This window comes from Notolepis coatsorum, assembly GCF_963971535.1.
Source record: "Notolepis coatsorum genome assembly, chromosome: 1".
Lineage (NCBI taxonomy): Eukaryota > Metazoa > Chordata > Actinopteri > Aulopiformes > Paralepididae > Notolepis > Notolepis coatsorum.
In genome coordinates, this window is record NC_140165.1 from 305,886,296 (window position 1) to 305,900,585 (window position 14,290).

Sequence of the window (14,290 nt, forward strand, 5' to 3'; positions counted from 1 at the left end):
TTTTGAATGTATTCTGGTATTTTATAATATGCATATTACATTTTTATTTTTGTATGTTTGATTTTATAAAACAGGGGAAGTTCTTGATAAGCCTCTAGGCTTCTAACTTCTCCTTCACAATCATTATAACTTATTATGTATTGTTTTTACTTCTGTTTAACTGTGTTAATAAACAAACAAACAAACAAACAAACAAACAAACAAACAAACAAACAGTAAGCGTTCTGCCAACAGGCTAGTTATCAAGGCCAAATACAATAGCGACCAATAGGAGGTTTTCTACCAAAAGTGGGTGATACCGTGAAAAAGTAGCCAGATTTTGTTGCATTTTCACAACCTTTCATCAACTCTGTCAGCTTGTTTGACAAAATAAATTCTCTCCAGTCCCATGAGACTAGTGTCCCACAGCCCACCCTCTCTCTCACAGACTGTAGAGTTACACAGCATCAGTCGCCATCCACTGCCACCCACAGAACTTACATACTTACATACATTTTGATAACCGAGTCTAAAATCATCAACAGCAATAACACAAACTATGGCCAGTTCAACACTGATCATTTTGTTCTCTATATTATAACGGTTATCATATCAGAATCAGAATCAGAATCAGAAAGGTCTTTATTTGCCAAGTCGTTTTCACATACGAGGAATTTTCTTTGGTCGTTTTCGGTGCGACATTGGCGGACAGACAATTAACCACTTAACTGGTGCCCAGAAAAGTGGCCATTTTTAAACTTGAACTTGAGGACTGCATACTTTTTTTGAAAGGCGTATCTTTATACTTTATACTTATAGCACATGCATAAGCCTGGTATCTTTTGAAAGATAACATTCTGAAGTTTCAGACAGATAATACAATAAAGAGGTGGAGTAAGATAAAGTAAAATATGAACTAAGTTGAGCACAATAGAATATAATATAATTATGAAATAAAATAAAATATAGGCCAGGGCTGTACAACTGTAAATAAAAAAGTCGAATAATATTAAATATCAAGTTCAAGTTTCAAGTTTTGTTTTACTTGTCACAAAAAAGGTACATGTACATTAGAGTGAAATGCTTGCTTCTGTATGAGCCCCCTGAGATTGTGCTTCATACAGTAAAATAAGTAAAAAGAATAAAGACCAAAAACTATACAAAATGTACAATATACATGTACAAACTAAATAGAATAGAAAAATGCAAACAAATGCAAAAATGAGGTAGAGATATTGAGTCTAGTTTCTGTACTTGGCTGATTTTGAGATACAATGTTGCATTTTCACAACCCTGTCAACTCTGTCACCTTGTTCTCTCCAGTCCCATGAGACTAGTATTCCACTGTTTCCACACAGCCCACCCTCTCTCACAGACTGTAGAGTTACACAGCATCCGCCCACGGAACACAACGCTACTTCAAAATAGCAACAAGTAATAACATACATTCTTAGATATATCATACCGAGCGTATTACTCTGGCGATAACATTTAATAGTTAGCGTTGTTGTTGACTGGTGTGGAAAATGTAGCCATCGTCAACCTCCACGGTGTCTATAAAAATTATTTAAACAATGTCACTCTGGGGTCGGACTGGAACAGAACATAAATATAGAAGGCTAAACTTAACAGGTAACACCTGATGTCAAGCAATGATCCCTGCGGTCATTACGGTGACACGAGCTCCATACCACAGACAGTACCAACAAAAGTGGGCGAAACCGCGAAAAAGTAGTGGACGTCCGACCCCCCCACCCACGTGACACGTCGCACCGCAATAGTCATGGATATCGCGAACGCAGACGCAGCGCTCACGCACACGACGTGTCTGGTATCAATGGATTCCTTGCAGTCTCAAGATTCATACGATATCACTGGCTTCGCTAGCTTAATGATTGAGCCCATGTGACAACCTTCAGAAGACAGTGATGATGGTAATGCCGGATGATCCGTCCCACTTCTCAGAGGGTTAAAGGTTAAAGGTGGGCCAGGTGAACCAAGGACTGAGGAGGAGAATAAGGTTAAGGTCATTACCTTAATTACCGGTTTTTCACTTTTAGTTCAATTATGTTAGAAATGGGCCAACCAGTAGGCTAGAGTTTCATTGTTGGCCTATTCAAACATGACAATTTAATTTAAAATATATATTATATCAGCTTACCTTGTTTTGTTTCAATGTGTTACTGGTGAATTCTGGTCAAATTTTATGGTTTTCAAAAAAGGATTCTCTGGGGCAAATAAATGGGGGGTCTTATAATCAAGGTCAATATGGTATATTATACGCAGGTTAACACTTTAACTGCCGAAAACGCAGTATCAATATTTCAAAAATCTGTGATCGAAATCATATTTCCGTTCCGGAGCCTTGACACACAGTGCTGATCTCCTCTCAACCCTCTAGCGGTTCAAGAGCGCCATCTGGTGGCCGATCGGCAGATCGAAACCGGATATCAACCTTTGAACCGGCAGGACTCACTCCATATGGGGTCCGGGCACTCGCTAATGTTAGAGAGACTCTGTCTTCACACAGTGAACATCGATCGGTGGAAATAACTCGAAAAAACAACATGATTTGGACGTATATACTATTATACAACCTGGAAATAGATCGGGCCTTTCAACATCCCATAATCGAAAACTGTCTACTCCACGCTAGGGGTGGACGGTATGGTCTAAAATTTATATCACGGTATAATTTGAAGCATAGACGGTAACGGTATATATCACGGTATCATCGTTTTTGATAAAAAAAAATTTATTTTATTTTATATAATTTTTTTTTTTTATAAAATATATATATTATATAATTAGACTTGTACTTGTATTATCTGCGAGACATCGCCACCACGCAACAAGCTCCACTGTCTGTGTGTACTCTAGTAGCCTCCAGCTACGGCCAGGATTCTCCGGAGCTGCAGCTGGACCTATACTCGAGTAGCCTCGAGCTACGGCCAGGATTCTCCGGCGCTGCAGCTGGGCCCTAGTATTGGTATAACGTTAAATCACATTCACAAGCCCTCAGCTCGAATACGCATCGAATCAGTGTTATAAGACATTGATATCAGGAGCTATCTGTAGCTACTGCTAGCCGGATATATAACGTTAATACAACGCCTCAGTGAATTATTTAGTTCAATGGGACATTTCGTTTTGAACGGTGAACTAACTTGCGCTAACGTGAGCTAACAGGTAGCATACATGTCTCTACTAGACTTTGTGGAGCGTTTGTTGATGTCAGGAGCTATCGGTAGCTGGCCGACTAGATACCGTTCGGTTAGACAATGCCCCATCATGTATTAAACTAAAAGTGAATAGTTGACTGGGTCATTTTGTAACGGTAGCTAAGCTAACGTTAGCTCAGGGAGACGCCGCCGTCCTCCCGACAGCTCCCGTGTCCCGTCCCACTAGACTACTAGACCCGTGTTTACATGCGTGCGGTAGGGGCTGGCACGCCCACTGCGCGAAGCCTCCTAAATAACTTTTTCCAGTTTGCACATATCTATTATCTATGAAGCGCTCTTGTCGGGCGGGCGGAAGCTTCTCTAAAATCCTCTCAACATTAGAGTTTGCGTACAGTTCGTGCATACCCTTTTCCTTTTGCGCCCCCAGCATCCCTACCAGGGATTGTACCTTGATAGACAGGTCATCTAGTGAGCGATTGTCTGTGGCTGGGGGTAGACGGTCAATATTCCTTATCTCTTGTATTACGTAGTCCCATATGCGTCCATATCGTTGGTCGAGGGCTGCTAGAGCCGCGGTGTACGGGGTAGTAGAGGTGGAATATGCCAGCGCTATATTGTGCGCTCTGGGCACCTTCAGGTGCTTGAGTAGGATAGCATACTTGTACGGTTCATCAGTTACATCGGACATCATTGTCTCTAAGCACATTCGTAGCTCTGTGTACTGTGCTCTGTTCTCGTGTGTGAAGTCCGGGAACGTCGGTGTGCCAAGGTACGATGCCATGGATGGCTGGCACATCGGTGAGCGTTGGAGGAGAGGCCTCCTAGGCGAGTCTCCTCTTACTTGTCGTGGTGGGCTGGTACCTGTCGGGTACCAAGGCCCGCGTACCCAGGTGCTGTTCCTCGGGGCTGGTTGTGCGTCAAGCTCACCCGTGAATTGAGTCGGGGGTCTGTAGCGCAGAGCCGCGGGGGTAGAGTCTGGGCTGTACTGGACCTCCTGGTCCTGTGGAGTACGGTGATGCTGTTGGGCTTGACTCTCCTCCTCTCCCTCTTCTTCTTCCTCTGCCAGGTCATCTAGATCCTGTAGTCGTCTATTTAGTCTCTCCGCGGCATAGGCCGGTTCTTCCCTGTTGCTGGGTCTCGCTTGGACCGGTCGGGGAAGGGGTTCGGAGAGGCCGTATAGGCTCTCTCTGTTGGCCGGGCTCAGGGTCGCTTGATCGGGTAGGGGAGGGTGCCCTTGACCCTTGTCTTGACGAGGCCCTGGAGCCCCGTGCGGAGGGAGGGGGGGTTACCCTGGCAATCAGCTGCTCCATTATCTGCGCTTGTAATCGGTCGCGCTCGGCTTCGCGCTTGGTGAGAGCGAGGTCGCGCTCTGCTTCGCGTTGGGCACCGGCGGCGGCTCGCTGGGCTTCGGCGCGGTCTCTTTCCATATTCTCTAGTCGTCTAGTCTCTAGGCGTGTGCGGTCTTCGTCACTCCGTTGCTGCGCCTGAAAGCGCTCTCGCTCGGTCGCGGAGTGTTCGCGTTCACTAAGGGCTTGCGCTTGGAGTTTCGCGTAGAAGCGTTCTTGTTCCATGGAAGAATGTTCGCGCTCTCTAAGCGTCTGTGCTTGGAGTCGATCGCGTTCGGTTGAGGCTGCCAGGGTGGCGATAAAGGCCTGTGCCAGCATCTTGTCCGCCTCGCTGGGGGACGACACTGGTAGAGGTGATCGGCTTCTGGTAGTACTCGTTGGAGATCCGTTCTCCTGTCGCGTACCGAGGAGATCCATCTCCTGGGTGCGCGTCTCTTCTTGTGGTGGGTCGGGTTCCGTCCCTGGAGGGCTTTCTTTATCCTGGAGCTCTCCGGGGACTACCTCGTCGACGTTGGCGGGGGGTAAAGTCATGTCAGGTCCCTCCTGGTCCCCCCCGTGAGCTTGGTCAGTTACGTTAGAACCCACTAGGGTCTCTACTGGCGGGGTCGCCTGGTCGGTAGGGTTTGACATAATTTTACTATCTACTTTTTCCGCGTTTAACGTCTGTAGAAAGCTAGGTAGTATACTGGCAGCGTAGTCCTCTAAGTACTGAGGTGGATGCCGTCTACGCTGCGGGCGATCTATTTTAGGAGAACCGTTTGTGGAGTGTTCATCATTGGCCATGTCAATATTAATACTATATTAATATTACGCTAGTTACCCTCCGGCTCGAAGGACCAATTGTAACTGAGGGGTACAATTCCCTGACTGTATTATATAAGTATGGTATCATTAAACCACTACTGTCTTATGTACATTACTACTGGCCATACAGTACACAGGTATATCAGATGAACACTTCCCACAATGACACGGTTCCACACAAAACTGGGTTATAATAATATTTATTAGCAGCAATGATAGTATATAACAATACTTTACGTAGGGTCGCGCTTATAAGGCGAAAGAATGTGCGTGAGTAAATCAATAACGTAAGTCCATTATCATATTACGCAGGAGATAATGAATACCACCTGTATCTTAGGAATTATATCTATGGTACACTAGTAAGGCAGCGGGAGATACTGGTAGGGTCCCTCCGGTTGTAGGCCAGCAAGGGGAGAGGATTTGTCGGTAGCAGAGTCTGGGTCAACGAAGAATAGGGAGACTCCAAGTACAGGAGACGGTGCAATAATCTCTTGATCCGCAGACGAATAACAGCTGTTCTCCGGCATGCAGCTCCGCATGGAAGAAAGCTAGCCAGCCTCAGGCTTCTTAGAGGCGGGCTCGACGTTGCTCCTCACAGGGTAAATCCCACACAATTGTGGGTGTAGACGATTCTCCGCTCCATCAGTTACAGGACCAAAGCAAATATAATCCAGCCGAAAAGGGCTATGTAGTCGTCGGGTAGGTTATCCAGTGTACATGTCCACACGGTCCTCGTCTAGGGCTCCTCGGGTGAAGGCGCCAGGGCAAGCTGCCCAGCCTGGATAAGCACACTAGCTGGTACGAGGAAACGTTGGTGATGCTGGTCACTGGAGAACGGTAGCCGCACGATACACTATACATAAATAGACTATTACTGAATTAATAGAATAGGTCGAACTCGACGGTACAGCGTTAAACTCTGATACTTCAGTTATTAATTCGCACGCGGTCTCAATGCTCTATTTGGGGCCAAACAGGCCATACTTCACCGCACGTTGTATCGTGGGTGAGGCTTCAACTTATTGGGTAACTTAACTTCTGTATTCACCTGCGCCGTATTTATACGTTAGGTGAACAAACTAGTACCAGCCTTATTCCTGTCTCGTATTCTTGCGCAGAGCCGTTCATGTCCAGGCAAGTCTTTGGCGGTGACTTTGAACTAGACCTTGGGGGTATGGCAGTGGCGCCTAAGGGACCGCTGTCCAATAGGAGAACGAAATATTATGGTCTGTACTAGGTAAAGGGATATTCCGTGTATATGTACAAGGAATACACAAGGGATATCAAACGATATACAAATATTATGCAATATATATCAATTAGTAAATATATATATTCGGTTTAATCTGATCCTTCGTAACAGTTAGTGTCTTACTGTTTGTCTTATTTAGCTATTTTTACTATCTTATCTAGTTGTTTTATTACCGTTTTTATCATTTGAATGTCTTTATTATTTAATTAAATTATTATAATTTTTTCTTTATCCTTTTGTTTCGTTTTTTGTGTAAATCACTTTGAGCTGCAATCTGTATGAATGGTGCTATATAAATAAAGTTATTATTATTTTACATTTATTTTAATTTCAATTAAATTTATTTTATTTTAAGACTTCTAAAGAATGTCATGTTTTTAGACATATTTCTATATTATTCAAATGGGAGCTAAATATAATATACTTTATTATTATATTACATTATATTATAATAAATATTACATTACATTACATTATATTATATCATACATATTATTTATATTATTCAAATGAAGTCAAACATGTTCCGTTGTGATGTCACAGTATGATGTCATAATCAAACATTCTAGAACACTTGTGTATCTATTCAACATGTTCCATTGTGATGTCACAGTATGATGTCATAATAGACCATTCTAGAACATTTGTGATGTCACAGTATGATGTCATAATAGTACATTCTAGAACATTTGTGATGTCACAGTATGATGTCACAGTATGATGTCATAAACTCATAATAGAACATTCTAGAACATTTGTGATGTCACAGTATGATGTCATAATAGTACATTCTAGAACACAGTATGATGTCATAATAGAACATTCTAGAACACAGTATGATGTCATAATAGTACATTCTAGAACAGTTGTGTACAGTATATATTCAACAATTCTCTCAGGCGATCTCAGATCTCAGAAGACAAGTGAGGTCCTCACTTGTTCTTTCCGGCTACTTGTCTGTAAACTTGAATAATATTCTGTAGATACAATTTAAAAATCTCCCCATGGAAAAGGAAACAAGCACAAGCAGAGTTTAACGCCCACAAGGCCATCCTGTGTGGCTTCAGTGCCTATTTCAGGTAAGTTTATCTTGTTATCAGGTTAGCTGGCGATTCTAGGAACTTTTAAACAAGGGGGCACAGGGCGGGCAAGAGCTAGTATGGGGGGGGCACAAAAAAAAGAAAAAAGGAAGTAAAAAATACTTTTTTGACATGAAATATTTATTTTAAATTTTTTATATAGCTAAGTATGACCGGTAAGTATAAAGGAAGTTTGGTTTATCTAGACAGGTACCCTAAGTGTAGCAGGTAAGGTCATAGCTGTCATATCTATCATCTCACTGCCACTTTACTGCCACTATTGTATTCTACTGCCATTATTTTATCAGTTATACTTACTATGTACCACTGCTGCTGCAAAAAAAGTTCTCTTTTACCTCCTATATTTATTTCAATCATATTTCTTAGCCACTGTTTATACTGTATATAGTCCTGTATACTGTATGTACATCGTGTCCCATAATGTTATAACAGTTGTGTACAGTATATATTCAACAATTCTCTCAGACGATCTCAGATCTCAGAAGACAAGTGAGGATCTCACTTGTTGTTTCCGGCTACTTGTCTGTAAGCTTGAATATATTCTGTAGCCGAATAATAACCACCTGCACAACTTCAACTTTCTCCTCAAATTACACTCCAGCCTGATTACGGACCAACAACACGAACACAATCAACGCTCTACCAAGTCGAAGAACTCCTCATCCTCCAACACCACACCACCACCACAGAGATGGCCAGCAACAGCATCGAGGCGGTGTTGCAGCAGCAGGTGGACGAGGCTGAAGAGCGAGTAGAGGTCCTGCAGAGACAAGTGGAGGAGGAGAAGCGCTCCAGGGAGCAGGCGGAGGCCGAGGTGGCGTCTCTGAACCGCTGCATCCAGCTGGTGGAGGAGGAGCTGGACCGAGCTCAGGAGAGGCTGGCCACCGCCCTGCAGAAGCTGGAGGAGGCGGAGAAGGCCGTGGACGAGAGCGAGAGGGGTATGAAGGTGATTGAGAACAGGGCCCTAAAGGATGAGGAGAAGATGGAGATTCAGAAGATGCAGCTGAAGGAGGCCAAGCACATCGCTGAAGAAGCTGACCGCAAGTATGAGGAGGTGGCGCGCAAGTTACTGGTGATTGAGGGTGACCTGGAGCGCACAGAGGATAGGGCAGAGCTGGCTGAGGGCAAAGATGGGAGGTTGGATGAAATGCTGCACGGTTTCGACCAATCACTGAAGAGCCTGCAGGCCTCTGAGGACAGGTATTCCCAGAAAGAAGATAAGTACGAGGAGGAAATCAAGATCCTGGCAAGCAAACTGAAGGAGGCTGAGACCCGTGCTGAGTTTGCTGAGAGGTCAGTGACCAAACTGGAGAAGAGTGTGGATGACCTGGAAGATGCCCTGGCTTCTGTCAAGGAATCCAACGTCAAGCTCCATGCCACCCTGGACCAGACCCTGGAGGATTTGATTTGATTTTATTAGGGATCCCCATTAGCTGGTGCGATAGCAACCAGCTAGTCTTCCTGGGGTCCACACACAAAAAAACACACAAAAACAATCACTATTTCAAAAAACTAAATTATTAAAAGTCAGTACACACAATGCATAATGAACCTACTGTAACAATTAATATAGCTAAAATTACATTAGTGTAAAACAAAAACAAAAAATTACTTTACAGTGTTAAAAACAATTTAAAAACAATTTAAGATTATTTTTAAAAGTGAATCTACTGTAAATGCAGCAGAGGTTCCGAGGCAGGCCATTCCACAGAGTTAATGCTCTAAAAATAAAATGAGGAGCTCAACAGCTGCTGAGCTGGCCCTGCTTGGAGCTCCATTCAGGACCTCCTCCTCCTCCTTTTACCCCTCAAATTCTACCAAGCCCTTCCCTTTTCACCCTTAAGTTGGTCTCCCTCTCTCTCTCTCTGTTGGGCGACCGTTGAAGTGGCCCCATGGTGGTCCTCTCAGTATGTTGAAACGGCCCCTGGCCCTCTCAGTATGTTGAAACGGCCCCTGGTCCTCTCAGTATATTGAAACAGCCCCTGGTCCTCTCAGTATGTTGAAACGGCCCCTGGCCCTCTCAGTATGTTGAAACGGCCCCTGGTCCTCTCAGTATATTGAAACAGCCCCTGGTCCTCTCAGTATGTTGAAACGGCCCCTGGTCCTCTCAGTATATTGAAACAGCCCCTGGCCCTCTCAGTATGTTGAAACGGCCCCTGGTCCTCTCAGTATGTTGAAACGGCCCCTGGTCCTCTCAGTATGTTGAAACGGCCCCTGGCCCTCTCAGTATGTTGAAACGGCCCCTGGTCCTCTCAGTATGTTGAAACGGCCCCTGGCCCTCTCAGTATGTTGAAACGGCCCCTGGTCCTCTCAGTATATTGAAACAGCCCCTGGCCCTCTCAGTATGTTGAAACGGCCCCTGGCCTTCTCTGTATGTTGCTTTTTTCCCTGTGCAAATGGCCCACTTCTGTAGTCATACTCTTCATAGTAGGGGTGGGAATCTTTGGGAATCTCATGATTCGAGTGATTGTTGGGGGTCACGATTAGCTTTCAAATTAATTCTCGATTCATCCCGATGATTGATTGATTCGATTCTGAAGTCTAGAGTACTGTTAACCTTCGTGTTACAAAGCTTGTACGTATATTGTGCGTCTCTGCTTGGATCATTTTGGGGAAATATGTAGGATATAGTTAGCTGAGGATTTATCGCTCTAACTGTTGACAATAATGAGTGTGCTCTCCCGTCATCCATTCAGAGTGATTGACTGATTGACACCAGCTGAGTGATGGACTCATTAATACCAGCTGAGTGTGTGTATATATAAGAGCGACCTTCACAAATAAAAATTTTGCTTCCTTGATACACAAATCCTGTCTCTCAGCGTTTTATTCCTTCTCTCTATATACTGTATAGTCCAGGTTATGATGTCTAGCCAATACGCAATATCCGACATTCAACAGGTTATGGGCCCAGAGCGCTAGAATCATGACGACCAGAGGGGGGTTAGGTGGCGTAGCGGAGATTGCGTTCGTCACCAACCCCGGAGCTGTGAGCTGGATTCGCCTGTTCACAGCTCCGGGGTTGTCACCAGCTTGGCTGGCCGTTCACACTAATACAATTGGCAGTATTAGAGGGTGGGAGAAGCTGGCGGGGTGGGTCCGGGTCGTTGTAAACAGCGACTCCTACAGTTCGGTCGGGGCGCCTGCTAAGCGCCGATAGGACCTGAGTGGGATAGTGTGATCCTTCCACACGCTACGCCCTCTCAGGGAGGATCCGCGCTGCCAGGTGAAAAGAAGCGGTTGATTGGCTGGACGTGTGTCGGAGGAAGCACGTGATAGCCTCCACTCTCCCAGATGATCTGACTGTGGGGGGTAAGTGCGCAGCGACCAGGAAGGGGATTGGGAATTGGCATACAACTAACATTGGGATGGGAGAAAAATCTGAGGAAAATGGAGGGGGGAAAAGATCAATAAAAAAAAAAAAATCATGACGACCAGACAATCGGAAGGGAGTTCGTGTTGGTCTCGTCTAGCGTTTGACGGAGATGAACAAAAGTATGAACTGTGGGAGACTAAGTTCATGGGCCATCTCCGGCTACGGAGACTAAAGGACACTCTCGAAACGGATCTCCCTGACGAGGCGTCTGCTGACGAGTTGAGAGAAGATGGTGAGAAAAACGCATTGATATACGCAGAGCTCATCCAGTTTCTGGACGATAAGAGTTTATCGCTGGTAATGCGAGAAGCGTCTGATGATGGACGGAAAGCCATCGGAATATTGCGCAATTATTATGTGGGTTCAGGGAAGCCAAGGATTATCAGTCTCTATATAGAGCTGACTACACTGCACAAGTCTAGCAGTGAAACGGTGACTGACTATGTAATTCGGGCAGAAAGGGCAATAACGTAAGGTTATGTATATAACCAAGTTCTATGAGTTATGGTGACGCTCAGCATCATACTGCACTGTACTTCACTTCGTGCACGTGCACTGAATAAAAAATGCCACCATGTACCTTTACATCCCAACATTCGTCTGGCCACACCCCCATCCGCTTACCTTCATAAGCAGGTGTGTGGTCACCTACTCGCCTCCTTCCCAAACTTTCACCACAAGGCGAGATCAAGGGCCACAGCGGCGTCTGATGCTGAGCGTCACCATAACTCATAGAACTTGGTTATAGACATAACCTTACGTTCTATTTCATTATGGCTGCCGCTCAGCGTCATCTGCACTACAGGAGCTGAGCGGGAGCCTGAAGCTCGACAAATGTACCCCACTGAGGCCCCCCACAACCATCAGACCGGGGAGGACCGAGCCCCCCGACCCTCCCTAATGGAGGATACCCTCCCTATTGGAGGACGGGAGGGAGACGGATCCGACCGTGCGAAGAGGAACTCAAGCAACTCAACGCACAGGGTGAGCAGATCGTGGCTTGACCCCACAACTACGCACACGCACAACCCGCATGCCACCACGGAACAAACGGAAGGAACAACCCTCGTTACTGCCCCCAAAATCACGGAGTCAAGAGCAAACTCAACCCCATGGCAAGGCCGTAGCAGCGGAGCGCAAAGGAAGACCCAGACCCACTGAAGGGACTGGATCCCCTGGAAAAATGGGGGCCCGGAGAGGTCAATGACGCCAGGCATCAAGACCCCACCAGGCGGTCACTTAGTGACACCGCCCCCCACATCGCCAGCGTATTCGGATAGGGCCCCTCCAAGAGCGGGCCCTTTCCCCCCAATAGTACACCGCCTGGCACACTGACCCTGCAACACAGGCAGTCAGCATGGCCGTAAAGCACTCAAAAAAGGTTAACCAACGGAAGCAGGCAGCGCACCGGGGAAACCAGGCAGCAGGCTGTAGACCGGAGCCTGGAGCACTGCGGACGAGACAGGTGCCAAAGGGGTCAACTGAAAACAGCCCCCCCCGCGGAAGGGGCGTATGCTGGCGTTGTTGAGCACCATGACAAAGCCTCCATAAAAAAAAAACCACCCAGAGGGGTCGAGGCAGAGAAGGCTGACACGATTGGCAGACGTCATGAACGTGCAGGGGCACACTCAACCGGGTAACCCGGGAGTTGACTCTGCTCCAACACACCAGGGAATCAACCACCCTCTCGGTACACAGACGGTGGCTGTTCCTATAACCCCTCAAGAAAAACTCCAAAACACACCTGCGGGTATACACCAGCTATACCGCAGTACAAGTGTTTCAGTTTCCGAAAAAGGGTTATCCCAGGCCTACGGTTACAACGAAACATTACTTCGGACCGGGCCCGGCGGCTCGGGAAGCACACAGGGTTACCAGAGGAGGTCCAGAAGACCACCCCAACAGCCCCCTCTTCGCCATGCGTGAGAGAGGAGCGAAAGAAATAATAATAGTGCCAGGTACAAAATGTACCCAACAAAGGGTCTCCATAACGCCTAACCCCATGACACCCGGGCCGACCCGGCATTTTTCCCCCTGAAAAAAGCACAAGTCCCTCAGGGTACCAAAACAGCAGATCTGCATCCCCGGCGGACAACGGGTTAACTGACCTGGACCAGCGTGACCAGAACCAGTCCCGTGCCCTAACCACGCCGACATGCCCACTCCAGGAGAGGGGGCAGGAATGCGTGTTGATCTAAAACATGAAAAGAGGGCGCCACCCAGACGGTCCTATTTATACCGTGCTCAGTGGCCCACCCCAAGGGCGTGAGACCCCTCTACCTATGTTCTGATCTATTCCGTTAACATCCCCCAGATATGAACGAGAATCCGTCGAGACCCAGTAACAGGCTCTCGGAAGAGGAAAAAAAACCCATCCCAGTTGCCCTATAAAAACGCTGTTTTAATAACAAGCAACCAAGGCGTACTAGCCTCCTGCATGATTCTTAACAGAAACACCCCGAGCCAGCACTAAGTATGCGTCGGGACCCAAAACATATCAACGGACAGTCTAACCAGACCCCACATTGATCCTTCAAGGCGCCTGGGAGAACGACAAGAAGATTGTCGTGCTTCATATTCTCCACTCTTTTTTATTAAAAAAGAAAGAAACACCGACTGACATGAATCCCACGTGACGCAGCCGAGGGTAAAATTTTTTTACATTTTCACATCCCACCACCCTCACTACAGAGGAGAGACGGAACTCCTCAGCGAGACTTCCCACGTGAGCCATAGATTGAAAAATCACGGTATCATTGAGTCATGTGACCAACCGACTCAAGTTACACGTATATAGAGCGTAGTAGAACAGTAAGTTCCTACGCTCTACCCCGACAACTTGACAACAACAGACCCTACATACGGGTCTAAACTCACGGAAGCCGTCGTCCAATAGAAACGTGCCTAGTGACGTTTGCTATGACGGGGGGAAACCCAAGACTCAACCGCCCGTGATAGGTGCGGAGTCTGGGAAACCCTCCCCCCCCCCCCCTCCTTGCCAAGCCGCCTAACAGCTTGGCCCTGATCGAATGAAAAGAGATTCCAATAACCCCTCGACCAATCAGAAGAGGGAAGGAGGGGTTTATCCGGTACCCCCTCACAAGCCCAACCCTTGCATATGACAACAATAGCCATATGATACCTTCAGTAGCAATGCTAATGAATAGCGCAAGCTAAATCACTGCACGCTAACCACAGACACATCTGTGAACAGGGTTTATAGCAAGACCAAGTTGTGTGTGTGTGAA

General features: G+C 46.3%; 2 protein-coding genes across 2 annotated transcripts in view; one reads left to right on the forward strand and one right to left on the reverse strand.

Annotated features, from left to right (window-relative positions):
- Positions 1 to 14,290, reverse strand: part of esamb (endothelial cell adhesion molecule b) — a gene marked incomplete at both ends in the record, with an annotated part of 236,916 nt that overhangs the window by 208,151 nt on the left and 14,475 nt on the right. The window lies entirely within an intron of this gene.
- Positions 8,358 to 9,077, forward strand: LOC311239590 (uncharacterized protein; the record flags this gene model as incomplete). The annotated part of the gene is made up of 1 exon (XM_084327957.1): positions 8,358 to 9,077. One exon carries the CDS (start codon positions 8,358 to 8,360, stop codon positions 9,075 to 9,077), a length of 720 nt encoding a protein of 239 aa, XP_084184083.1.